Source organism: Sarcophilus harrisii, chromosome 2 (assembly GCF_902635505.1).
Source record: "Sarcophilus harrisii chromosome 2, mSarHar1.11, whole genome shotgun sequence".
NCBI classification, from domain to species: domain Eukaryota; kingdom Metazoa; phylum Chordata; class Mammalia; order Dasyuromorphia; family Dasyuridae; genus Sarcophilus; species Sarcophilus harrisii.
The window spans coordinates 221,479,373-221,507,351 of NC_045427.1; the positions used below are offsets into that span (position 1 = coordinate 221,479,373).

Here is a 27,979-nt window from a genome sequence, read left to right on the forward strand (position 1 = left end):
TTTAAAGAGGAAACAAGCACAAGGATTTGTCCAAACATATCTATGGCAGGTCCAGGACCCGAACCCTAGTCTCCAAGCCTGCAGTCCGGCGCTTTTCAGTCTCACTGTCTTACTCGCTGTTTCCATATAGGGGACATCATCTTCAGGAGTTTCTTCCGAAGACCCACGTGGCCCTAGCCCTGGCCTTGGTCCCGGGGCGCCCACCCAGAAGCTGGATACATTTGGGTATCAATCAGATTGAGAGTCTGTGACTTCTTCCTCCAGACTCGAGATCCGGAAGGCTGCGGACAGGCACCCGGACTCAGCTGGCTACCAAGGCTAGCTAGGGAGGGAGCACCCTGGGTGGTTCTGGGCTGAGGCGGAGGAAGAGAGAGGGAGGAGAGAGGAAGGGAGGGAGGAGCGGACGTGTAGGGGGCGTGGAGAAGGAGGGGCTCAGACTGAACCGGGGGCGGGCCCGGGACCGAGAGCCCAGTTAAAACTGGGGTGGCTGCTCACGAGGCTGAGACTGGAAACCCCTTGCAGAGAGCGGGCCGAACCGAAGGACTGACGGACCGAAAGCAGACTGTCACCATGAGCCAGTCGCCAGTGTTTGACAAACCTAAAGTGAGCGCGGGAAGCCGGGAGCCCGGGGTGGCTGGGTGAATGGGAGAGGGGAGGAACCCGGGTCCCCACTGCCGGCCCCTGGAGCCCGGTAGATGCTACTGCTTGGGCTCCCTATCTGCCACGATCTGAGGAAGAGTCTGAGGAGGAACCTTCCACGGTCCCCTTCCCCTAGCCATGGCCCCCCATTTGCATCAAGGACTAGGATGAAGCTGTTGTTTAACACATTGCTGGGGTGGAGGATAGGCACTCTGGCGGAGACCATTCAGAACCATAACCATTAGCTCTGGACTCATTCCCTAAGATCCCCCAGAGACTTGCAGCGGGGAGAAATATGGAACAGAGAACCGTGTTAGAGCTGAGAGGGATTTAGCGAAGATACTGTCAGGGCTGGAGAAGGTTAGAACAGAGAACAATATGTATGAGTGTTAGCACTGGAAGGGACTTTAGAGCAAGAAACTATCCCAATCAGAAGGCTAGAACAAAGAGCATGTTAGAATGTTAGAATCTGGTGGGACCTTAGAACAGAGAATGCAGCGGAGAGTGGAACAAGCATGGTTTGAGTCAGATTTAAAGACTTGGGTGTGAATCCTGGCTCTGCTTTTTTGCCAATCAGAGGGTGTGTATAGATCGCAACTTAATGAATTATGTATCTAGGGTCCCTTTCAGCTTTAAATTTTGTGGCTCTGTATAAAGAATGTTAGTGCTGGATGAGCTCTTAGGGCTTAAAATGTTAAAATACCAGAAGAGGTATTAAAGTTCCTCTAACCCAACACCTTCATTTTACAGCGAGAAACTGAGGTTCAGGGAATAGAAATAATTGTATTAACTTCACTGGAGAGGATTTGGGATATCTAGCCCCATGCTCTTTGTAATAAACCACCTGCCATCCCTATGTATCCTACAGTAACCAGGAGGAAAGAACAAAGAAATAATCCAGCTGGTAAAATCAAAAAGCTAATTCCATCTCCTTAAATATAGGCTGAGATGAAACCCTCAGAAACAGATAGTGCTATGAAGCAGAGAGTATTAGGCCTGGAATTAGCAAGATCTGAATTCAAGTCTTTCAGACACTTATTAGCTGTGTTATCCTGGTCCCTTAATCACTGTCTCAATTGTAAAATGAGGCTATTAACACTACTTACTTCTCAGAATCATTTTCAGGATCAAATGAGATGATATTTGTAAGAATGCTCAGTACAATGCCTGAAGTAAGTAGTAGGTGCCGTTGAAATGCTTATTTCCTTCCTTTTCCTTTATAAGAATAAGGAGGCACAGACCTGTGCTTGTGGCGACCCTTCCCTATCCAGTCTAGAATGAGAATGAAAAGTAGCTCACTTGAGTACAGAGGATCTCAGAGATCCCTAATTTTAGCATTTCTCAGGAGTCAGTCTACCTTGTAGTAGAATTAGGAGATCTGAGTTTTAATTCTAGTTTTGCTAGGCATTCCCACTGTGGCCTTAGGCAGGGATATTTCCCTCTCTGGGTCTCAGTTTCCTCAGCTGTAAAGTGAAAAGGTTGGACTGAATGGTCTTGAGACTTCCCTTCATCTCCAATTTTCTATATCTCCCTATGTAAAGTGTTATATTGGGGAATCTGAAACGCTAGCTTTCATTTCAAGACCTAGACCTGCCATTGATTAACTATATAACCTTGGTCAAATTATCTTATTTTCTGGGCCCAGGCTCTTCAGTGGTAAAATGAGATATTGATCCTTATCCTTCCTATGCATCTCATAGGGTGGTTGCAAAAAGAGCACTTTGAGTTATGGAATATCGTTTATTATAATTGTTATTTCTCTCTTGGCTTCTAAAATGGGGATAAAAATATCCAAAGATCACAGTTTTAGAGTCAGAAGGGATTATAAAGGCTGTTTAGTACATCTTACAGATGAGGAAACTGAGGCCCAGGGAGGTGATTTGGCAAAGGACGTACAAATTGTATCAGAGGTTAAATTTTGACTAGTTAAGATGTGCTTTTTCCTTTATATTATTCTGTCTTAAAATCAAAACCAGATTATGTTGGCTAAAGTACTTGGAGCAGTCAAATGTAGAATTGGAATAGCATGATCCAATTAATAAGGAAAATAGAGGTTATCTGGAGGGTGGAGTTTCCTAGCGGTGCAAGGCAAGGAGGGAGGGAGGGGTAGTCTGTCCAGAGGGACTTGTACATTGCTTAAGCCCTGATCATAACAGGAAAGGTTTATATTTCCAAATTGTGTTCAGCATTTTCTGCCAAGGGTTGTGGCCTGCCTGGCCAGGGAGTCTAGTATCTGGAGAAATGCTCTATATCATGGTCCAGATGCAGTGGAGTTAGTATGAGCCCAGGAAATTCTCAGCTCCAAATGTGGAGGAAATACAGATTTTAGCCAGATGGAGCCTGATTGACATAGTTACTGCCCTTGGGAAAATCTGGGTTGAGACTGAACTGGGCTAGTTCATCACCTTCCCAGGGTTAAGCCAGGAAAGATCCTAAGTATCCCAGGGATACCCAAACCTTTTTATCACTGGCATCAGTCACCTTTATGTAGTGAGGAGGAGGAGTCAATATAAACAGCTAGCTGCTTATGGGGCATGATGGGGCTTGATGTGACTTGCCTTAACCTAATTGTCTGCCTCAGTGCCTATCTCAAATTCAACTCTTAAAAATTCATTGTTTTAGTTCCTGAATGCCTTTTAACTTCAGGAGATCTTCTTAAAAGGATGCAATTATCTATTGAGCAATTAAGATAACAGAAAAGCAAGATATCAATAAACATTTCCAAAAGCATTTATCTCTGGGAGGGGCAATTTTTTTTTTCACCAGCTTGTGAATCCTAGATTCCAAAAGGTGGCATTTATTAATTCCCTACTGTATTGCATATAGAGCTCTTTTCTTGCAGTGTAGTAGAAAGATAAGAGAAATACTGAAATCATATAATAATGCGTACTAAAGCTAAGTGCATTAGAAAAGTACCAGCAAAATACTAAATGAGATTTTAGGGAGTAGTCATTATGGGAAGATTAAGGCAGGTTTCCTGGAATGGGAGGAGGTATTTGTGTTAGTTTGGAAAGGGTAAGTAAAATTTCAACAGGTAAAGATGGAGAATATTCCAGGAGAACTAGCTCCAGGTCTAGAGACCTGGAGTGGGAAAACAGAATACAGGATATATGCAAGGAATAGAAAGTTATATACAGTTTGGTTGGGTTATAGAGCAAATTAAGGGGGATGTGAGATGAAACTGGGAAAGAAGCTTGGCACTGGATTGTGAATTCCACTCTCAACTTTACTCATGAGCAACAGGGAGTCACTGATGATTTTTTGAGCAGAGTAATGACATGACAAGATCTATACATATTGTTAGTGGTTCAAAGGATATGAGGGTGAAGTTGGGTATGCTTGTGAGTATGAAAGTATAAGTAAAAGAATAGCTTGGAGGCTATTGCATTTATGAATGTGTGTGTGTGTGTGTTTTCAGGGTGAGTGGGAAGAGTAGTAATTGAATACTATCCAAGGCAATCAGAATGGGGGACTTTTAGTTTAGTTGGTTAATGTGGCTATTACTACTATCCTGGTACTTTGCTATACTTTGCAGGATCTCTATAAATAGAAGACCAAGTCCCAGCCTTCAGGGAACAACCATGTAGTTGGAAGGACAAGACTGTAAAATGAGAAGGTTGGAGTAGATATCTTTTCCAGCTCTGACCACTTTCTATATGCAATGGTTCTAATGTCCATTCTAGCTCTGACATTCTCTATTCCAAGGTTTTCCTAGCTCTGAAACCTACTGAGGCAACTAAGTGGCACAGAAATAGAACACTGGGTCTGGAGTCAGGAAGATCTGAGTTCAAACCTAATCCCCAAAACTTCCTAGTTGTGAGATCCTAGGCAAGTCATTTAACCTCTATTTTCCTCAATTTCCTCAACTATAGAATGAGGATCATACAGTAGGTATTATGTAAATGCTTATTCCCTTTCCTTTCTTCCCTATTACAACAAATTCAGTGATCAATTGTAAAAGGACTATGAGGAAGTGTGACATACTGTATCCTCAAAGCCAGGAAGAAGTGGCTTCAATATTGACTGTGATCCTGGGCAGATATCTTAACTTCTTGAGGCCCAGGTAGCTCCTAAGACAAACTTATTCTGATAAAGTTTTTTCATCCAGAAATTCTCTGTATCAGTGAAATTGCATGTCCAACCCCTATGTCAATGTCAATGTTGGCAGTGATGATCATAAAACTACTAGACAAGGAAATCTTATCAATGCAAATCAACATGCCCTGTTCTTAGAGAATCACCCAGATCAATGACTTGCAAAGATCATACAACCATTGTTAGCGATAGGATTTAAATCTAGATCTCAGGTATGAGTCAAGTTCTTTATCCATTTTGTCATACTGCTTTGCTTTAAGATTTGTAAAGGCTTAAGCCACATTATTATTTCATCATAGTCTATATATTGTAGTTTCCCAATAGATCATAAGTTTCTTGAAAGCAAAAACTGATCATCTGAACACATTAAGCACATAGTTGAGCCTTAGTAAATATTTGGCTGAATTGGTCTTTTGAGAATAGAATTATGTGTGCTGCAGTAATTAGGGAAGACTTTTCCCAGGAGGTGGCCTTGAAGGTGGGCCCCTCCACAGAAATCATTCTTCCCTCTTAATTGCCTACACCCTCCTGCTTCATGCCCAGCTACTGAACCCTCAAGGGACCACCTGAGAGACCCTTAGTAAGCTCTGAACTTCTTCCAGTCCTTGGCTCTAGCCCAATGTATTGTTTGCAGAAAATGAGATCAGGAAGACAAGCAGATATCTGAACTGTGCAGAACAACTTCTTGGTGTATTAGCAGTGGACCTGGACTTGGGGGTGATCTTAGAGGAAGGTTCAAGAATCTTTAGGGTTTGTCTACCTTGTGACCTCCATTAGATATGTCATATAGAAAGTGGAGGAGACTTCCTGGTTCTAAGATTTGAAGCTGGAAGGGACTCTATTGATTAACTGGAGTCCAGAAAAAGGAACAGAGAAATATGAGCGGTGAGTGGTAGAACTGATATTTGAATACCAGATTCCAAATCTCTTCCCCACAGGCTGCTACTTCTTGTGGTTTTATTTGCTGGTTTGGACTAGCAGAGTTCTCATGATGAACCATTAAACACATCTTTTTTTCAAACCCTAGGATGGCAGATCAGTCTTCAGAAGAAATTTATTACTCTTCCTAGGCTTAATGAGGTCTGACCAAGGAAAGATAAAGGTAGAGAGACACAGAGACAGATAAAGAGACACACACAGAGAGATAAAGGGAGACACACAGGGAAAGCGAGAGACACATACAGAGACAAAGACAGAGAGACACACAGAGAAAGCCAAACAGAGATAGAGACAAAGACACATACACACATAGAAATATAGAGACAGAGACACACAAAGAGACAGAGACAGTCAGACAGAGACATTCACAATATACACACAGAGACAGAAAAAGATACACACACACACACACATACAGAGACAGAGACACACACAGAGAGAGACAGAAAGACATACACACGTACAGAGACAGAGAGGCACACAGAAATATATAAAGTCAGAGTCTCGCACACACACACACACACACACACACCTGAAGATGAGTAGGGAGTTTAGTTCAGTGGAAAAAGCACTGGTCCAGAATTCAGAAACTTACTTCCTTGGTTAAGACCTTTCCTCTTTCTGAACCTCAATTTCCTTCTTTGAAAAAATTAGGGGATAGAACTAGATGATTTATAAGATTCTTCCAGCTCTGTCTACAGCTCTATAGGGTTAGGGAAAACTTCATCTGCAATTGAGATTCAAAGAGGAATAATCTAAAAGAAAAGAGGAAGAGATTCCCCTGCACATCCTAAGCATTTAAGAACCATTCCCAGATCAGAGTATCTAGGAGTCCAAAGTTCTTCTGATTCTTCTTCTGGGTAAATGATTGATCTATTGCCTTTCCACTACCTCTGCTCTCACATTGTCCTATGTGATGCATCATGGAAGCACGGAAAGAACTTGGGATTTGGCATCAGAAGATCCAGGTTCTTGCCACAGTGGACAATTCTTCTTACCTATGTGGTCTTGGTCAGATTACTCTTTTTCCTCATCTTTAAAAAAAGGGGATTTGCCTAAGATCAAATTTCAAAATGGCATGTTGGAGGACAATCGGCCAAATCTGAATCTGAAACGAAAGGACATATGAAAGGAAAGGCTTCTGGAGGAGCAGGTGGCAGGAGAAGACCTCCATCTGCCCCTGCCCTGTTGCTCCCTCCCTTGGAATTTCAACTCCAGAAAGGTCCAGAGGACCTTCCTGCAGGTGGTGGCTGCAAGTGAACCAAGCCAGCTGCCCTGAGTCCTTGCCAACTCAGATGCAACTGTCCCACTAGCTAGTTCAACAGTGCCCATTCTCAGAAGCCAAGGAGATGGGGATCCCCAGCTATAGCTGGGCATACACTCAATTGACAAGCTCTCCTTACCAGCACTTTCCCCCATCTCCTCCAGAGTCCAAGTTCTCTCTGATTATCAGCAAGGCTCTCAATGCCTTCAGACTTCCTTCCTCCTTTATATTCCCTATCTTGGGACAGTGCCCAGTGGGCAGGGTGCCCCCTCTTAACTGAGGGAGCTTCTGTATTCAAAGATTCCCTGTAATCATGTTTCGTGTCAGTCTCTGGCTCCTTGCCCTATCAAAGGCAGTGGGTTCTTTTGCCTTGATTCCTAGGGGAAAAGGAAAAAAAAAAATCCTTTCTCAATAGTTATCACCTGCTCCTGGTGGTGATCTCATGAGAGCTCTCCTAGGAGGCTGACCTGATGATGAAAGTTTTCCTCCTAAGGATTTGGAACAGACTATAGTCACTGAATATCCTGACCCCATTGCTCAGGCCCTATCAGGAAAAAAAAAGGTACACTTATTCTCAATCCCCATTTTAGGTTTGGATAAAACCTCACTTTAGAACTCTATCCCTGAAATATTTTATATTGCTCAATTTTTGTAAATGGAATTTTAAATAGCGTTATCTAGCTGGAAGAGACCCCAGAGATCATTTCTGACATAGTCATTTGACAGAGAAGAGAAATAAACCAAGAGGAAGGAAATAGTCATATAGCATTAGTGGCAAAGCTAGAATTTTGGCACAGGCCTCCTGACTACCAACCACACATTAGAAATCTTGCTATTAGAGGGATCATTTTGATGCAGCCCCTGCCTTATTCTTCTTGTACCCTGGAGCTCTGTTTTTGCTTAGAGCAGCCCCTGCTCTGGGATCTCAGTGGCTATTCGAAACCAGGAAGTAGCTTGGTTAAATTGTTCTACATGGTGCTATTAACCACCTGCAGCTGTACTGCACTTCTTGCCCCCAGTGAGGCTGCATTGTTAGAGGCAGTCTCTTAGGTGCTTGGGGTGGGGGCAGGGGACAAAGATGGCAGGAAGGAGTTATGTCTTCCTTTTCCTGTCCCTAGAGGCTAGGAAGTGTCTTTAAGAGCTACAATAGCTATTGTGTCATGGAACAGGTCTAGCCAGCCACATGAATAGCCAAGCTGATGCTTCTTTAGTCTCAATGGTGAGGTTAGCTTTGTACTAGGGCATCTTTTCTCTTTCATCCCATGGACCTTTGAAGTGGCTAGATAGAATTAGAGATTGGGGAGAGAGGTGAGGCTCAGCCAGAGGGAAGGGGGTAGTTGTAATTAACTCAGTTGGAGACTGACCCTGAAATACTGACTTCATGAATTCAGAGAACTTACTGAGCAGTATCAGAGTGAGAAATGATTAGGAAGTCCTATGGGTGTCTTTAAGTACATATATCTCAGTTAATTCAGAAACCTTTTAAGTCTTTTTAAGCAAAAAATAAATTTGTTTCAACCTCCCTTCACCTAATATGGAGACCCAGGTGACATTATAGAGAATTTGGTGAATCCATTGTTCTAATGTACTTTTGAGTCAAGGTTATTGGAAGGAACTCTCCAGGGTCCTTCTCATTCCTTGAGTATCCCACTGTTGGATCCTTCACCCCTCACTTTCCCCTTCAGTTGCAACCATTCATTCATTTAACAAGCATTTATTAAGTACTGTTATATTCCAGGCAAAGTAAGCAACTGTTAGTAAAGTAAAGTAAGTGCACATTATATTCCAGGCACTGAAGAACTTAGAAAGACAGGATCTTTCTTTCCCCTGAAAGAGCTTATTGTGGTGAAACAACACATTCACACAATTCTGTAAGTTAGGAATAAATTTCCTTCATTATGAACCATTATTTTAATAAGGGTCAATATTATTTTGATAAGGCTTTACCAGAGGGCTCCAAAACACAACAGAGGTTAGGAACTGCTGGGCTAGTTAAATGAGCTCTAATTCCTTCTAGTCATAATTCTCCAATTCTGGAAAGCTTTCCCTGAGTCCTCTCCACCTGAAGTCTTATCTCCTCAGAATCTCCTAATACTTTGTCTGGACTTCTTCATTGTCCTCAAATAATATAAAGTAGAGTTCATATTTAGATTGTATTTCAGGATAGAGACTAGACCTGTGATTTCATTGGAATGAGAAACATCGGAGTATGGAAACTCCCTTTTCCAATGCAAGTCAGCACCTTCTAGTCTTGAAATGTTGCACTATGAGGGTAAGGGATTTGGCCAGGGTAAACTAGTTAGTGGTATGTATCTATTGGCTGGACTGCAGAGCTGGTTCTCTATCCATTATGGCACACAAATAAGTTAATGCAGAGTAATGAGGGAAGTGAGGGTGGAGAGTAAGGACTCTTATAGGAAGTAATTCTTGACCTGTGCTCTGAAGGAAGTTAGGGATTCTTTTGTTATTATTCACAACAGTTCATGCATGCAAAGCAGTGTAATATCTATGCAACATTTTCCTCTTATACATCTTGACTGTATAATCCTGGGCAAGTCCCTTTATTTCCTCCAAGTTCATGGCAACTCTAATTCTTAAGTTAAAGAAAATATGTCATACCCTTTGACCCAGCAATGTCTCTACTGGGTCAGTATCCCAGAGCGATCATAAAGGAGGGAAAGGAACCCACATGTGCAAAAATGTTTGTGGCAGCCCTTTTTGTAGTGGCAAGAAACTGGAAACTGGGTGGATGCCCACCAGTTGGAGAATGGCTGAATTAGTTATGGTATATGAATGTTATGGAATATTATTGTTCTGTAAGAAATGACCAGCAGGGTGATTTCAGAGAGGCCTGGAGAGACCTACATGAACTGATGCTAAGTGAAATGAGCAGAACCAGGAGATCATTATACACGGCAACAACAAGAATATATGATGATCAATTCTGATGGACATTGAATTTTGTCTCTTTAACAATGAAATGATTCAAACGGTAATGAAGAGAGCCATCTATACCCAGAGAGAGGATTATGGGAAATGTGTGTAGACCACAACATAGCATTTTCACTCTTTCTATTATTGTTTCCTTGCATTTTTTGTTTTCCTTCTCAGATTTTTTCTTTCTTTCTAGATTCAATTTTTCTTGTGCAGCAAGATAACTGTATAAATATGTATACATATATTGGGTTTAATATATATATATTAACATATTTAACATGTATTGACTACCTGTCATCTAGGGGAGAGGAGGGGGGAAGGAAGGGGAAATTTGGAACAGAAGGTTTTGCAAGGGTCAATATTGAAAAATTACCCATGCATATGTTTTGTAAATAAAAAGCTATAATAATAAAATTTTTTTAAAAAAGAATATGCCAGATTGTATTAATAGAGGGAATTTTCTCACCCTGGTGTCCATATTAGTGAAATCAAATTCTCAGTCCCTATCCCAATGGTATTTTATTTTTTCAAATGCATGTGAAGATAGTTTTCAACATTCATTTTTGTAAGATTTCGTGTTCCAAATTTTTTCCCGTCTCTCCCTTCCCTCCTCCCTCCCCAAGACAGTAAGCAATCTGATAAAGATTATACTTATACAGTTCTTTTAAATATATTTCCATATTTGTCATGTTGTGCAAGCAACCTGATATAAATTATGCTTATTTGTCATGTTGGGCAAAAAAAATCAGACCAAAAAGGGAAAAAACCACAAGAAAGAAAAAGCAATCAAACAAAAAAGGTGAAAATACTATTTGAACCCTATCCCCATTCTATTTTTTTTTCACAACAAATTCTGTAAGGTAGGTAACATTAGTATTTTCAACCCTGTTTTCTAGTTAGGAAAACAACTTGGAAGAAGTTAAGTGATTCTATTTACCTTACCTCTTATGCCTCAAGCTTTCAGGCTTTTCTCAGATCTAGAGTCAAATCCAGAATGCTGCTTTTTTATGGGGATGAGGAAAAGGACCAGGGATTCTTGCCACCTTTTTTTCTCTCTAACTCTTAGTTTTGCCCTCTTAACATTCCTAGAAGGTCTCCTAGCGTTGTGGGCTTCTAGACTTCTCATTACCATGGCCACTTACATGTAGCTCTTTCTCTCGTGTAGGTAGAACTTCATGTCCATCTGGATGGAGCCATCAAGCCTGAGACCATCTTGTTCTATGGCAAGTGAGTATTCAAAGGGGATAGAAGAGTAATTGTCTCTGTTGGTGTGAGGGACTAAGATAAGAATTTATGCCTTGCCACCTCCACTCCTCAGCTGGTTGTGAAGGGGCTGATATGTTTTGATAATTAGTGTCTCCTCCCTGAAATTACCTTGTATTTATCTCAGAAACTGGATCATTGATAACAGGGAACTTGACAGAGGAGGAAACATGCTGTTTAGCACTTTCCTTCAAAACTAAAACTCTCAGAGAGCTACCTAGAGAACTGTAAGTTAAGTGACCTTCCAAAGAATGAATAGCCAATGTCTCAGAGGTGAGACTTGAACCTTTGACACATGATCTGATGCTACTTGGAGTGGAGGATGAATGTAAAAAATGTAAAATGTAAAAAAAAAAATGTTAAAAATTGACTTTTATGGAAGAGTTTTGCATAACTGCACAGATGGTTTCTTAATTGTGGGTAGAGATAAAGGAGAGAACCTAGAACTCAAAAAATATTTTAATGTAAAAATTTTGTTTTAAATGTAACTAGGGAAAAATATTAAATACATCAAATACAAAAAAATGTTAAAAATTAATTTTTAAAAAATCAATTTGGAGTGAGTTTTAAGATATCTTGGGAGTGACTGCTGAAGTCTAAGAAATAAAAGGAGTTGGGGAATGTGTTGCTGGGAATGAGTGTTAGACTGAGGAGATGATACAACTTGCAAGGTATCCCAGGTTGCTACTGACTATTTGTATGCTGAAGCCTTTCTCTCCAGAGTCTCCATTCCTTTGGGTCAGCTTTGATTTTGACCCGTTACTACCTCCTGTCACCTCCTCCCATGTGAATCTGGTCAAGGACTGACCATCAGGCACCTGAAACCATGGGACTCTATGACTTGCTAACACAGCCTGGTAGAAAAGGTTCAGGTATAACTTTGGAACACTTCTCCATGCCAAGGTCACTGTATCAATGAATGAAGTGGGAGCTGTCCAAAGTCCATCAGTAATTAGACCAGGGCCACCAAACCATGGCAATAATCCACCTTTTCTTTTAGTATTATCTCCATTTTACAGCTAAAACATAGCAAATTAGTGGCTCAACTCAGACTACCATCAGGTGGTTGTGTTTGCTGTTCCTCAAAGGGATCATGGGCTGTGACTTCAAATGTCCTAAAGGTAGCCTAAAACCAAAGGAAAGTTTCAAAGGGCAGTGACTGGTAGCAGCTTCATTTACCCACCCAACTCCAATAGGAACCTTGTTGGGGTGGGGGTGGGGGGCAGAGCATGGGGGAAAGAAGGGATGGGTGGTCACTGTTTGTCCTTAACTCATTTAGTCCAAGCAGCAATGTAGACTGGTCCTAATCAGGTCCTTAGCAGCAACTAAACCGAGCTGGGATCAAAAAGGAAGGACCGCCTTTAAGAGGATAAGGAAGATAGAGAACTCTAAATACAGGATAAAAAAAAAAAGCCTAGAACACTCTTTATGGAGATAAGAAAGGCTTGGAGACCTTGGGTCTGGAGGAAGGAAAGGGAGCTAAGAGTTTCCCTTAGAATAACTTAATTGATTGATCTCTTTTATAGCTTCCCTCCTCTGGTGGGGTGGAGAATTATCTGAGTTCTAAGCCATCCAGCCCCTGGGCTTAAGAGTGGTTGGTTATGTTGTTTTTCTGATTTCCTAAGAAGATTGGCAAAGCTTGGGGGCATTATCTCTTTTCTAAGGTCAGATATGGAGGAAATTTGGCCTCTAGGGAGGCAACTGAGATTTAGAGAAGTCTTTGGCAGTCTGAAAGGCTAGAAACCAGATAAGTCAGTAAGCTTTGAAGAAGCACTCAGGACATTTTTCAGATGCCAAGAGAAAGAAAAATTCCTTATGTGTCAAAATATTCATTACAGCACTTTTTGTATATTCAATCGAGTGTGATATAGATTCTCTCCTGTATTTCCTGTGGGTTTGGAATAGCCAATCTTTTGATTGCAGAATTCTGCAATCTTTAAGAAGAGACAACATTGGATAGTAGAAAGAACTCTGTACTTCGACTCTAGACAAACCTGGATTTTAATATTACTTGTTGGACTGAATTCTAGTGCTTACTCCATGTGATCTTGGATAAGTGACTGTGCATTTCTCTATCTGATAACTTGCATCAAGGTACCAGTAAGCTATAGGAGGATATGTCTTTTCTTCCTATGGATAAGACATCCATATCCTTTCCAAGGTTAGGATATGAGTCAGATCCTGGAATTAGGGAAACAAATTTATATCCCTTCTAAACATTTTCTTGCTCTTTGACTATAAACAAATCATTTAATCTGTCTGTGAAATAATGCCTACTAACTTCAAATGCTATATCCTATAACATCAAAATATGTAGCTTATGCTTGTGGGAGAATTTTCTCTCTCAACAAACTACCCGTAATCCATCTTTAAAGTTTAAACCTACTATCAATTCTGATGGAAGTGGCCCTCTTCAATCATGAGGATCCAAATCAGTTCCAATTGCTCAGTAATGAACAGAATCAGTTACATTCAGCGAAAGAACACTGGGAAATGAGTGTGGAGCACAACATAGCATTTCCACTGTTTCTGTTATTGTTTGCTTGCATTTTTGGTTTTTTCCCCAGGTTTTTACCTTCTTTCTAAATCCGATTTTTCTTTTGTAGCAAGACAACTGTATAAATATGTACACATATATTGTATTTAAGCATATTGTAATATGCTTTAACATATTTAACATATATAGAACTACCTGCCATCTAGGGGAGGGGGTGGGGGGAAGGAGGGGAAAAGTTGGGACAGAGGTTTTTGCAAGGGTCAATGCTGAAAAATTACCTATGCATATGTTTTGCCAATAAAAAGTTATAATTTAAAAAAAAACCCACTATTTTTTAAAAAGGATTTAATTATGCATAGGATGTAATTATCTTGAAATTATTATCTTGAATTATCTTGAAAATATTCCTCTACTAGTAGGAAAGCTTTGTTTTTAATTCCTGGAATGATCAGAATTGAATATTAGCACACTTAACCATTCTTTTATATTTTGTATTCAGTATGGCATTTTTTGATATTTATGGTGCCATCCTATGTAAAGGATCATAATAATTTCCAAAAGGAAATATATTAGAGATTGCTTCAGTAGGATCATATATGGATGAACTTGAGGGTCTCTCAGGTCCCTTTCTTCTTTAGATTTGAGATCTGATAAATGCAGGCAGAGAAGGAACAGGTCATAGAATGGGGAAAGTGTTTAATTTCTTGTTAGAGCTTGGGTCTTGTTTCTTTATAATATGGGATAATTCTGTTTATGGGCCAAATAGAGGGTTACATAAATCATCTCTCTGGTCCTTTCTAGCACTACTTCTTTTGAATCTACACCATTCAAGTTAAACATGGGTCTAAAAAGAGAAAGGGGAACATAGTATAGAAGGAGAAGAGGAGAAGAAAGATGCCAGTTTGGAGCTGGACTTCAGAAAAATTGATTCTATACAGATGTTACCAGTGAGGAAGGGCAGTTTATGGAAAAGCAACTTGGAAAAGGAAAGTGAAAAGGACTCTTTGTCCCCTTGACTCTTTTCCATTCTCAAGTAGGTGGCAGTGAAAGCCTATGAGGGAGGCTGAGAAACATTGTGGTACCTGCTCAGATCCCAGGAATCATTGAGCCAGCAACCAGTATCCTGATCAGGCTTTTCATGGCATGAAACTAGAGGCAGAACCATGTTCAGAGATTACATCCTTTTATACTGAGAAGGAAGCTTATAGACAGATTAAGTGTTTCATTGAGCCCTTGGGGAGAAAGTCCTAATCAGCAATGATTTAGTTCTGGTGGATGGTAAATTCTCTTTCCATCATGAGCCCCTTCCTTTTAAGGGTTCCATGGTGGAAGATTTGATAATCTCCCTCTTCTCCCTTCTCTCTGTCTCTCTGTCTCTGTCTCTCTCTTTCTCTGTCTCTCTCTCTCTCTCTGTCTCTCTCTCTTTCTCTCTCTCACACACACACACACACACACACCACACACATATCCATTACTGTCCTTTCCTTTTCCTGGTCCAGCCCAAGCTTCTAATACAAACTAATATAAACATTTATAAAGAGCCTAGAAATTTGGCACAGTGACAAAAGATGGAAATAATCATCCTTGGAAACACATGCACACTAACTCACTTGGTGTTCCAATTATATGGTAAAACAATTTAGGGTTATGGTAAAAAATAAAAAAAGTGATTAAAATGTCTATTTCCTTTGCTCCAAATTTCCCATATCTCAAGATAGCCAACAAAAGGAAGGGTCCATGTGGACCCAAATAATTTTGTTTGTAGGGAAAACACCTATCACCACAAAATGGAATTAGGAGATGCTTATAAACTAGGGAATGACTGAACAAATTATTCTACATGAATGTAGTGGAATATTACTGTGCTATAAGAAATAACAAATATAAAAACCTCAGAGAAGTATTAGAAGACATGAATGGACACAGGCAAAAGCAAACAGATCAGGAAAGCAGTAAAAATGACAGCTACAATGAGGTCGATGGAAAGTACAACAACAAAACTCCCAAACCCACATGGAATTATAATGGCCAAGCTTGGCCTAGAAAAGAGTTGAAAAATATATATCTCCCTCTCTTGCTGGAAGATGGAAGTGGACCATGGTTGTGGAATGTTGTATATGCTCATTAGGCATGGCTGCCATATTGGCTAGTTTTGCTGAACTTCCTTTTTTCTGATTTTTTAAATCTTTGGCTGATTAAAGGAGGGAGATATTCAGAAATGCATCTGATGTGAAAACAGAAAGCGTCTGGAAAAATAAGAAAATTTAAAATTAATTTTTAAGGAGTCTTTTATGAAATACAAAGATCTGATGAAGATATTGTCCTTGTCCTCATAATCCGTGACATACAGAGAATTAATTATAACATTGGGGACCATCTCCAGTTGTCCTGATCTTGCCACTGGACCCAGGTGACTCCAGAGGAAAGAATAAGGCTGGTCACTTTGCACAACCCTCTCTCTTTAAATCCAATTTACTTGCAATTCTAGACATCCCTTTCCCAATGTCATGGTTTTCTTTGAGAATAAAGGACAAAAAAAAAGAGAGAGAGAATAAAGGACAAACAATAATAATTGTGTAAGTGCTTTAAAAGAATCAAATCATGTGTTCTGGAAAAACCAAGTACGAAATGAAGAAAAGAATTAGAAAAGACTTCCTAAAAGAAGTAGCAAGATTTCACAAAGTGGGACTAGAAAGGAGGGAGGGAACAAGCATTTTATTAAATGCTACATGTGCCGAGCACTTGACAAATATGATCTCATTTGATCCTTGCAACAACCCTGGGGAGATAGGTGCTTTTATTATCGCCATTTTACAGATGAGAAAACTGAGGCAGCCAGAGGTTCCAGTGATTTGCCTACACTTTCAGTAAGTTAAGCGTCTTGAATGAGGACTCCTTACTCCAGGCCCTGCATTCTATCTACTGTACCATCTATCTGCCGCAAGTGCATCTGAATAGAGTCAGGAAGAAGCGGGCATGAGGCTCAGTTCTGTGGGCACCCAGTTTTTGAAGGAAAATTGTGTGAGAATGAAACTAAGAAGGTAGAATGGTGCCAGGCTGTGGAGGCCCTCAGATTTCAGCTTGAAAGTTTGTTCTTTTCTCATTAGAAAATAGGGAGCCATGGACAGTTATTGAGCAGAATAGGAAAATTATAGCCAGGATGGATTTATGGTGGGATGGAGGAAACAAAGGGCAGCTAGACGAATAGAACAGAAGGGGTGGACCTGGATCTGGGAGAGACCTCAGAGACTACCTAATTTAACCCCTTTTCTTTACAGGTTGAAGACACTGTTGAAGGTATATTTTTTCCCAACAGGTAAAATAGCTTGCCTTAAATCACACAATTAATAAGTAGCTGAGACAGAATTTGAACCCAAGTCTTCTAACTCAATCTGGTCTCTTTCCACAGTACCACACTTGCCTCCGTGGACTTAAGGAGCATGTACCTAGAAGGAAGGCAAGGGTCCCAGCATTAGTCCCCATCCTCTGTGCTTTGTGATCCCAGGTCATCTGTGGCTGTTGGATGACTGTGTGCTTTGCTTTTGCTTTCAGGAAAAGAGGAATCCCACTTCCTGCTGATACAGTGGAGGAACTCCAAAACATCATTGGCATGGACCATCCCCTAAGCCTCCCTGAGTTCTTGAAAAAGTTTGAGTACTACATGCCAGCCATTGCGTGAGTTGCCTGGGTCCCCAGCCCCCCACAAGAATGAGGGGTTCATAAGATGCAGGAGGTGGCCAGCCAGTCTAATCTTGCCTTATGGCCAAGAACAGTCCAATTTATAGCTTGGATTCATGTATGTCTTTAAAACTCACAGAATATTTTCAGAATCATACATTTAGCTCATCTTCTCAGCAGCCCTGAGGGAGGGAGAGTCAGTGTAATTATTCAGATTTTGTGGAAGATCAGAAAGGTCAGATGATTTGCCCAAAGACTCAGTCACAAATTATTTCTACGTTACCTGTTGCCATCTTAATTAATTGTTCATTAAAGCCTGCTGTGTTGCAGGGCCTATAAGGAGCACTTTGGGGAATAGAAAATGGAAAAAAAAAAACAAAAAAAAAAAAAACCTCAACCCTTTGCAGACACATAGGAAATGAGTGACACAAGAGTTAAGTAAATTGTGGGGGAAATGTTCTAATTTAGAGAAAGGTTCTGTTGTTTTGGAGTAGTCAGGGAGGACATAAGGATTATTGAGCCCAATTGTGGGGGCTGTTTTGGGTTTGGAAAGGGAGTGAGGTACAGAGGCTTTTAGGACTATTAGGATTGTCGAATCCAATTCCCCGTTTTATAGTTGAGGAAAGTGAGGTCCACTTGGAGGAAGTGTACAGATCCAGAATTTGAACTGGGTTCTTTGATTAAACCAAGCTTCTTTGTACCACACCAGTAAGAGAAGCAGAGTGGAGGAGCCTTGAATGCCACTGCCCAACCTACTGGCACCTTTTATTTTCTGGATAATTTAATCATTTCATTAACAAGTTCAGCAGGTCATTAACGAAAGTAGGGTCATTTGTCCATCTTACTTAGGCCAAAGAGCTCCCATGGTGGTGGGCTCACAGTTTGTATGCCCTTCAAAGAAGAGGTGTTCCTCAGGGATGCCTAATCACCTCTGACTGGTTAGTACAATGGGAGGTGGACTACCCTGGGGTATGGGACTTAGATCACTCAAATCTTGGTCAAAGAGATATCAATTTCCACATCAATGAGAGAGAGAGAGAAGCACACAATTATGTGCTCTCATATTCTTCTGCTTACTTATATATACATGTGGGCAGCTAGAAGCAACACAGTGGATAGAATGCTGGACCTGGCGTCAAAAAGACTCATCTTCCTGTGTTCATATCCAGCGTCAGACAATTACTAAGCTGTGTAATCCTGGGCAAGGCACTTGAGCCCTGTTTTCTTCAGTCTCCTTGTGATGTCCGGACTAGCTCTCTGGGATATCCTTGGACGAGCCTTGATCTTAGTGGAGAGGGGATGAAGCCACTGGGAAGATCTCTGTTTCTGTCTCCACCCTCTGTGTCTCCTCTGAGCCCGAGTCTGAGATCAAGTTTGAGCTTGAGCTCTCAGCCCTCAAATACCTCAATCTGATTCATCATTACATCACACTAAGTATACGCCAACTAGAGTGATTACATCATTATATCACACTAAGTATATGTGAACTAGAGAACCCTTCTCTCATCAGTCACACTGAGTAAACACCCTGCTGTAAGTATCCTTGCTTCAAGTGTACCTTTCCCAGAGTTCCCCCATTATCTGCCATCCTCTATATTCCCCATCCGTGAAATGAGCTGGATAAAGAAACTAGCAAAGATACTTCAGTATATTTACCAAGAAAACCCCAAGTGATTTCCTTCCCTCCCACCCCTTCTTGCCTCCAGGGATGGAGTTGTTTTGAACCCTGCCTTTCTCTCATCCTCATCCTTACAGGGGTGACCGGGAGGCCATCAAACGCGTGGCCTATGAGTTTGTGGAGATGAAAGCCAAGGAAGGTGTTGTGTACGTGGAGGTGAGGTATAGCCCCCACCTGCTGGCCAACTCCAAGGTGAAACCCATTCCCTGGAATCAGGCTGAGTAAGTGCAGGGGAGGGACCAGGGTTGTGTATGGGGTCAAGGCCTGAGCCTGGTCAAGCTAGAGTTCTGAGTGAGCTGGAAGATAAACTCTCAGAGTGGGGAAAGAACTCAGAAATGATCTAGTTTGGGCCCCTGACTTTACAGAGGAGAAAACTGAGAAAGTGACTTACCTAAAGGTCACCTTGGTTGTCGTCCTCCGTTCTCGAAGAGGACCAGAAAGACTGTGTTAAAGTCGAGCTACAATCCGACTGTGACTGATGAGTGCTCTGCCACAGGCTGGACACAAATAGTCCATATGAACATTTGGAGTAGCACAATCTTTTTTTAACTTTGTACATCTCATGTTCCTTCTGGGCTAATTCAGTTCTGTTTTGCTCATAGAACAGCACCTTCTCTGATGAGGGCACGCCATAGGATCTCCCATGGCTTATAATCTATTCTAAAGCTCTCTCCTGAGAGCTTGAGAGTATCCTTATATCACTTTTTCTGACCACCTTGTGTGCCTTGTCCTCTATGAGTTCTCCATAAAATAATTCTTTTGGCAAGCGTACATTTGGTGTTTGAACAATGTGGCCAACTCAATGGAGTTTTGAGGTCACATAGTGAGGTGATAGCAGAGTCAGGATTTGAACCTGGTCTTCCTGATTCTAGGCTGGGACTCTCCCCAAACCAGTGTCACCTGCCCTGATCTACTAATATGCTTTTTTTTAAAGTGAATTTTTGTTCATATCTTTTGTTCTTATACCATCTAAATTTCTCCCTGTGTCCCATTCCCTCCCCAGAAATGTCTCAAGTCCCTTAGTTTCCCATATGGTATCAATTTAGCTACTTTTCTCCAAAAACAAGAGATGGGAGGGGAGATGTAGGCCCAGTTGGAGGCAGAAATCTTGTTCCTTAATCTCTGTCTTCTATTGCCAAGAAAAATACCGGTGACCCCCATTAGCCTAGCAAAAACCAAACAAACTCTCTCCCTGCTCGGGGTCCTGTGCTCAGCTTTGGCCCAGCCATTAGCTGGATTTTCTATCTTAGTGGGACCTCCAGGCTGAGGGGCTGGCTTCTTCTCCTGCCTGGTGAACTCACTTCCATTTTTGGAATCTCTCTTTCCATATAGGGGCGACCTCACCCCTGATGAAGTCGTGTTTCTCGTCAACCAGGGTTTGCAGGAGGGCGAGCGAGACTTTCACGTCAAAGTCAGGTCTATTCTATGCTGCATGCGCCACATGCCAAGTAATGTATTATGGTCCCTCTCTTTACCTCCTCTGGCCTGCCTCTGTCTAATTCTGATCATCCCTTCCTTCCTCCCTCCCTCTCTTCCTTCTTTCCTTCCTTCCTTCCTTCTAATCTTTCTTCCTTCCTCTCTCCCTTCTTCACCTCCCTTCTTATCCCCTCTAACTCATTTACCTCCTCCTCCCTTCTTTCTTCTCCATCCTTTTTTCTCTCTGAGGACCACTGGACCTTTCCAGCTGAAACTGCCAACAAGTGTTGTCTCCTGTATAAGAGTATGAGTAACTTGAGAACACGTCCACCTTACTTTTCTATTTGTATCCTTAGCTTTTAGCACAGTTCTTCGGCACAGAGTATGTGTTGAGAAAATACTTTTTAATTCATCCACTTCTCCCTCCCTTACTTCCTTCCATTCTCCCATCTCTCTGCTTCCCTTCCCACTTGTGTCCTCACTCCCTCTTCTTCTCTTTCTCCCCCTTTTGGTAGTTCCCATTCTATTCACCTTTCCCTGCTTCCTAGGAGCACTAGCATTAACACAGGGAACAGATCCTTAGACTAGGAAGAGAGGCTCTTGCAAGAGAGTTATGAGCCTGTGCCCTTCTCTGGCCCTTTCATCTTCTGTGCCTTACCTCTATCTCTCTCAAACCAGCAAGGGCTTCTCACAGCTGGAAGAGGAGCAGGAAGTGGGAAACTGGCTGGGTGTTCCCTCCTTTGTCTTTTTAGGGTCTGAGGTTGCCAGCGCTAGAGTTAAGCTGGGCGGCAGCTTGCAGGCTTAACATAAATGAGCCGGGAAAAGGAGGGGAGGGGGCATCTGCCAATCTCACCATCTGCTGGAAAGATTTTCAAGTTCTAATCTTTTTTGATTAAAATGTTTTTCTTTAACTAGTTCTTTTTCTTCTCCATAAAAAGCCTCTTCTGGAGCTGCCACAAAGGGCAAATATCTATTTGGATTAGAAGTTAAAGAGAGATTTAGGAAAATCCAGGAATCCACATGGCTTAGTGAGGAGGCAACATGATATAGGGAATAACATATCTTTGTATCAAATGACCTAAGTTCAGATCCCCAGCTTTGCCATAGATATATATATATATAATTTCTGAGCAAATCTCTAAGCAGGATCTTCCCTGAATGTCACATAGTCTCTAAAGGTCTTGGGGTTCAGCCAGAGAGGGGGTGTTGTTCCACCCTAAGGTAACTGCCCATCTGGGGTAATTCTCATTTACAATAGCTCAGCGCCCAGTCCTACCATCTGCTGATGGCCCTTGGGGTCAGATATCTTTTCTTCCTGTCTTGACAGCAAAGCCTGATGCCTTCTGAGGCCAGTCTATTGAGCCCCAAGTCTCCTTGAAAAAAGGGTTTAGGGCTTTTCATAGCTGCCCCTTTCATAGAGGATGAGTCAGGAAGCTCTTGCTGCCTTGCTCTGAGCAGTGTTGGATGTGGATATAGGTCTCCAAAATCTTCAAGCTCCCTGGCCAGATGCTCCCAAGTACGGTGGGGATTCCTTTTCTAGGTCTTACCAGCCCTGCCTTACTGAAGTACTCTTTGACTGAGTTAAGGTCAGAGCCCCTCTCGGGAAGCCAAACCCAGGTGCTCTGATATTCTGGGCTTGGGCTACGTGCTCCAACAGGGTTTGGTTTGTTCTGGCCTCGTAGTCATAATTTGGCTTTTGGAGAGTAGGGGAGTGGTTGTGAGGCAATCAGGATTAAATGACTTGCCCAGGATCTCATAAATAGTAAGAATCTGAGACTGGATTCAAACTCGGTCCTCCTGACTCCAGGACAGGTGCTCTACCCACTGTGCCACCTCACTGCCCCTCAGAATCAGATTGAGTGATATATAAGTTAGAAGGGACCTTAGATCATCCAGTCCTGCTCCCATTTTATAGATGAGGAGACTGAGTCTCAGTGAGAAAATAACCCACTCAGGTCTTTGAGCTCCAACCATGAACTACTGTTTTCTACCATCCCACACATTGGTAATGGGTTTTTGTTTCCTCAGTTCTGCTGAAAGCAGGAAAATGTACTCACAGCTTACAGAGCTGTGCTGGTTCTTTAAATGTAAATTCATAGACCTCCGAATTTGGTGCTGTCAGCACCATGTAGGATCAAGCTGGGGTGAATTAGAGGAAGTGGGCACATTTGACCTAGAGAAAACTAGAGAACTAATTGACAGTCTTCCCCAAAATGGGTGAGGGGATGGAAGGGAGATCAGACTTGTTTTGCTTGGGTCAAAAAGGCAGAATGAAGAGAAATAACTGCAAGTTGCAGAAAGGCGTATTTTCACTCCATATAAAGGGGAAAAACCCCAATAATGAAATCTGTTCCAAAGTAGAATGGGATATCCTGGAAGGAAGTGAATTCTCTTTTCTTTTTGGGGTGGGGGGGGGAGAGGCACTCAGGGGTTAAATAACTTGACCAGGTATAAATGACTAAGGCGAGATTTGAACTCAGGTTCTCCAGACTCTCCACTGTGCCATCTAGCTGCCTCTGGGTTCCCTATTGCAGACAGTTGAGGAGAAGCCAGATGGGTACATTCTGTGACCTCAGAGATCCCTGCGGTGCTAGGAGTGTCTGGTTTGGGGATATTCTTTCCGGCTCTGTGCTGCTTCCATGACCAGAAATGGAAATGGGCAGCATGGAATGTCTGATTACAGCCCTATCATGATTTTTTTCAATATCCTGTGGTTGGGGCTAATTTTATACTCCACTGACCACTCCATTCTGGTACTCTGCAGAGAACCTCATTAACCTTGGAAGGTTTGTTTCTCAGACCCTGAAGCATGTCTCCTATCGGGCCGATGGGCGATGGACCCAAACAGTGGTTTCTTCTTATATACTAGTATTATATCAGTATAATATATATTATACTACTATATATACTATTAATATTATAATCAATTATCAATAATTATTATATTAAATAATGATTATATATATAATTGTGATATATAATTAATTATAACATATAATTAATATAATAATATATAATACTAGTATGTATACTAGTATAATCTATACTATAAATTATATGTAAGTATGCACTTATATACTAGCGTTCAATGCCTGCCTTGCCTACAGCCCAATTGCTTTCAGTTCCTTGAGCCCCAATGACACATGGCTTGGGTCTTGCCCACAGACTGGTCCCCTGAGGTGGTAGAGCTCTGTAAGAAGTATCGCCATCAGACGGTGGTGGCCATCGACCTGGCTGGAGATGAGACCATCGTGGACAGTAGCCTCCTTCCTGGGCATGTAGAAGCCTATAATGTAAGTGATGATGGGTAGTGGGGCCCAGAATGGTGGTGGGGGAGGATGGCAATGGTTTACACATAATAAAACAGCCTTGTTTCTCAGCCAAGAGACACATAAGCAGTTAAGAGCTTAGCTTCTTAGGAGCCATCTACTCCTAGCTTCTTAAATTGTGGGTTGCATCCCCATATGGGGTCATGTAACTGAATATGGGGGGGTCATGAAATTAGAATATATGTCACCAACTACTTAATTTGCATACATGTTTTATATACTCGGGTCTCAGTTTCTCAGGCAAAAAGGGGTTGCCAGTGGAAAAAGTTGACGCAACCCTGGTTTAGAGAATATGCTGGTTTTTAATTCTCTTGGCTACCCATGTTTCTGTGGTTGTGAAGGTGGGATTTAGCGTTATGGTAGAATAACTCCTACTCCCCTTGTCAGAGACCCTGGGATGCCATCCTGGCTCTACCATTGACTTACTTTGTGACCTAGAAGCTGATTTTGCTTGCTGGACTTCAGATCACTCCTCTTAAAAAGAAGGTGGCCTCTAAGGTCCCTTCCATCCCTACTGTTCTATCCTTATTTCTCCATTTCCTCAGTTTCCCAAGGATTCTGGCTCTCCATGTTCTCTCTCCTCACTCCAAGCAGATCAGTTCCTCCTGTGTTGGGAATTATTGCAGGAGAAAGTATCTGCTTCCAGTAGCAATGGAAGACTGGTTACAGGTCTTAGTAAAACATTAATTGTGGAGGTCTCCGTCACATATAACTCCTTGGAGCTGAGAGGCCCTTGGAGAAGGGTACGATTGTTTCTCTGTTAAGTCCCTTACAGACATAACTCTCTCCTTTCCTTCCTGTGCCTTTACAGGAGGCTGTGAAAAGTGGCATTCATCGGACTGTTCATGCAGGAGAAGTGGGGCCTCCCAGTGTTGTACAGCAGGTGAGGCTAGGGGGAGGGCAGAGAAGCGGGGGGTGTCTGTCCGTGTCGGGGTCCTGCTCTCACTCCTGCCCTCCCTCCACCGCAGGCAGTAGATGTTCTCCATGCTGAGAGGATAGGCCACGGCTACCATACTCTGGAAGATCCCGCCCTGTATAGTAAGCTGCTGAGAGAGAACATGCACTTTGAGGTGAGTCAGTTGGCTAGTGAAGCCTTCTAGTATGCATTTGGGGATGCTCTTTGTGCACTGAAGTACCTAGAAAGCAGCATCCTCATTTCTCCCATCGTGGGGCAAAGGAAACCTAAGGAGGGCTCCTTCCCACTGGTCGGGGGCAAATAACAAGCTGTGGAGCGTCCGCAGAAAAATACACCCGATTTGGACACAGAAACTGTGCTTGAATTCTGACTTTGCTACTTCCTCACTGTGTGAGGAAGTCATTTTATTGGTTCTTAGATATTTAGAACTAAAAGTAAAAGTTAAGAGATCATTTAGGCTAGCTATCTCCTTTTATAGATGAGCAAATATTAGTTCTATATTGTACTAAGTCATACAAAAATCAGCAGAATCAGGATTTGAACCCATGCCTTTGGGCTCTGAAGTCCATTTTATTCTATTACACTGCCTCCCTGCACTTCATTTCCTTTGCCTGTAAAATGAAGGGGCTGGATTAAATGACGTCTTGCTGTTTCTCACTCACAAGTCATCCTTTCTCACCCAGGTGTGCCCCTGGTCGAGCTATCTCACGGGAGCCTGGAAACAGGGGACGGAGCATGCAGTCGTACGGTGAGCTGGCCTTCTTCCCAGCCTGCCGGGACCCTCGGGGAAGCATGGAGTGTCTGGTTACAGGCGTAGGACGGCTTCACTGGGGTCAGGGACAGCTTAGCCCCCAGCTGATGCTTACCTTCTGGCAGTCTGCAGGCCGGTGGCACCTCGTCAGCCGGGGCAGGCTCTCCTCTCAATCCAGGGGGTCAATGGGAGATGCCAGTCTCTGTCTGCCTTGCCTATCGTCCAATTCCTCTCAGGCTCGATGGGCTGCACTGACACGGGGAGACTCCCTCCCATACCGTGTGTCCATCGGGCATCCTGGAAGCGCCCTAAGACCTGTGCAAGGCAGGGGGCACTAATCTACTCACTTGTAATACATGTTATATGGTAGCTCACTTTCTCCCTTCTGTGAAAAAAGGGATCAGCTCACCTAAACCTTGCTCGGGGGTAGATGTCGTATTGTACAGAAAATATGTTTAGGGCATGTTGGAAGTCATGCATGGGATGGCCTCAGAAGTGTCTTCAGGTGCCAAGGTAGAAGTAGTAGGTGGATAGGTGAGTCCTATGTCCCTCAGGGCGTGTTCCTCAGGGCTAGGGAAGAGGTAGCCATTGCAAGGACCCATTTTCTAGCAGGGATTCACCCGGGGTTTCCTTTTCCTCATCTCTCTCCTCCAGGTTTAAAAATGATAAGGCTAACTATTCTCTCAACACTGATGACCCCCTCATCTTCAAGTCTACCATTGACACAGATTACCGCATGGTAAAAACGCAAATGAACTTCACTGAGGAGGAGTTTATGAGATTGGTGAGTGGAAAAAACACGGGGACTATCCCTGGGAAAGAAGGTGAACCAGGTTCTCCCCCAACCCCAAGAGGTCTAGGGGCCACTATTTCTTGTTCACATTAGAAAAGGGTCTTTCTTACACAGTTCTCACTTAGGGAAAGTCCATCTCTCTAGAGGGCCAAACTCTGGAGAAATAGATTTGAAACAAGATGTTAACTCAGTGGAATTAATGAGATGGTTCTCTAGTTCACATATATACTTAGTACTTAGCATGGTGATATAATAGTTCTCTAGTTCACACGTATTCACTATGCTGTAATGATGTAATTGTAATAGGGTATTTAAGGGCTGAGAGGACTGGAAATGACATATTCCATCTTTGACCATCCTCCTGGTGGCCCTCCTACCTCCTCCACTGGGCCAGAATAAAGACTCTAGATTCTATCCCTGACCATTCTTGTGGTGTTTATCCTGCTGAGACCAAGGCCCGTCTGAAGGACCTCCAGACCTCCAGTAGCCCGGACATTACACACCTTGAGCAACTCCTCTAGGTTGGACTAGTGTCCCATTTATAGATAATTTTTGCTATACCGAAGACAGAGGGATTCAGAGATCCAACCTATCTTATTTACAAGCCCTTACCCTCTTCTTGGCTTGCACCAAGCTTCTCTATATATCTCTGGAGCAGACCATGATGGAAAATACCCTAGACCAGGAAGTGACTTGCAAGCTAGTTCCCCATTCTGATATTGCTAACTGTGCAACTTTATACGTGTCACTCTGCTACTTAGCTCTTTCCTACATAAAGTGAGGGCATTTGAACTGTTTGGTGTTTAAAAGTCTTAATTCTGACCCTGTTGGCCACATCGTTTCTTCCAGAATATCAATGCAGCCAACTCCAGTTTCCTTCCAGATAATGAGAAAAAGGAACTCCTTGACCAACTGCACAAGGCCTATCAGAAATAAGTCTAAAGGTAGGTTTGTTCCCTGGCTTGCAGTCCACTGTGTCTGCTTTGCCTATTCTCACAAACCACCCCAGAGTCCCATGCTCTTCCTATAAGAAAAGCTCTATCAGGGAAAACCATTGGTGTTCTGTAAGCATGGTTCCCTCCCCTGGGAAAGCACAGTATCTCTAGGTGAGGAACTAAAGAAATTCAGAAATAGATTCAGGGCCTTATAACCTTAGTGTGTTCCCTAAAGGGGAAAACCAGTTTGCTCTGAGTCCAAGGTAGGCCCGGGATTCCAGCGTATGTGGGGGTGGTTGGGACTCAAAGAACATGGTTATCTCTGCAAGTCCAGAATCTAAATCTGGGAGAAAACGTAAGATGCCTAATCCAAGTTCCCTTTCTTCCCCCCCCCCCCCCCCCACCACACCCCTTTTATAGACGAGGAAGCCAAGGCCTAAAGAGAAATGGCTTTCAACCAAGCAACGCCCATGTAGGTGCCTACCGTGTGCCAGGCTTTGCTCAGCACTGGTATGTGAGAGGTCACGTAGGTGATAGGGAGCAGGTACAGGCTACGAATCCAGGCCCTGGCTTAGTGACAGACTCCTAATTCTGGTTTTTTTTTTTTTTGGATCCGTTCACAGTGTCGGAGCGATGATGCTTCCAACAGGACAGAACAGGAAAAACCACTGATCCCAGAGGGCCTCAATAATCACCATGTACTCAGGAACCAGATTCAAACTCCTTAGGGTGGGGGACTACATACCTTTTCTATTTTCTTTCACAGAGCAATCAAATTGATTAATATTATCAACTCTTTTCCTGCTGTACACAGCCAGCTGTGCATTAAAATACCTCAATGTGGAAACA

General features: G+C 42.5%; 1 protein-coding gene across 1 annotated transcript; it reads left to right on the forward strand.

The window, feature by feature from the left end:
• The first annotated feature begins 446 nt into the window (after positions 1–446).
• Positions 447–27,979, forward strand: ADA (adenosine deaminase). Its single transcript, XM_012539777.3, has 12 exons — positions 447–603; positions 11,040–11,101; positions 17,187–17,309; positions 19,068–19,211; positions 20,323–20,438; positions 23,572–23,699; positions 24,547–24,618; positions 24,704–24,805; positions 25,335–25,399; positions 26,057–26,186; positions 27,045–27,139; positions 27,754–27,979. Exons 1-11 carry the CDS (start codon positions 571–573, stop codon positions 27,129–27,131), a joined length of 1,062 nt encoding a protein of 353 aa, XP_012395231.1. The 5' UTR covers positions 447–570; the 3' UTR covers positions 27,132–27,139; positions 27,754–27,979.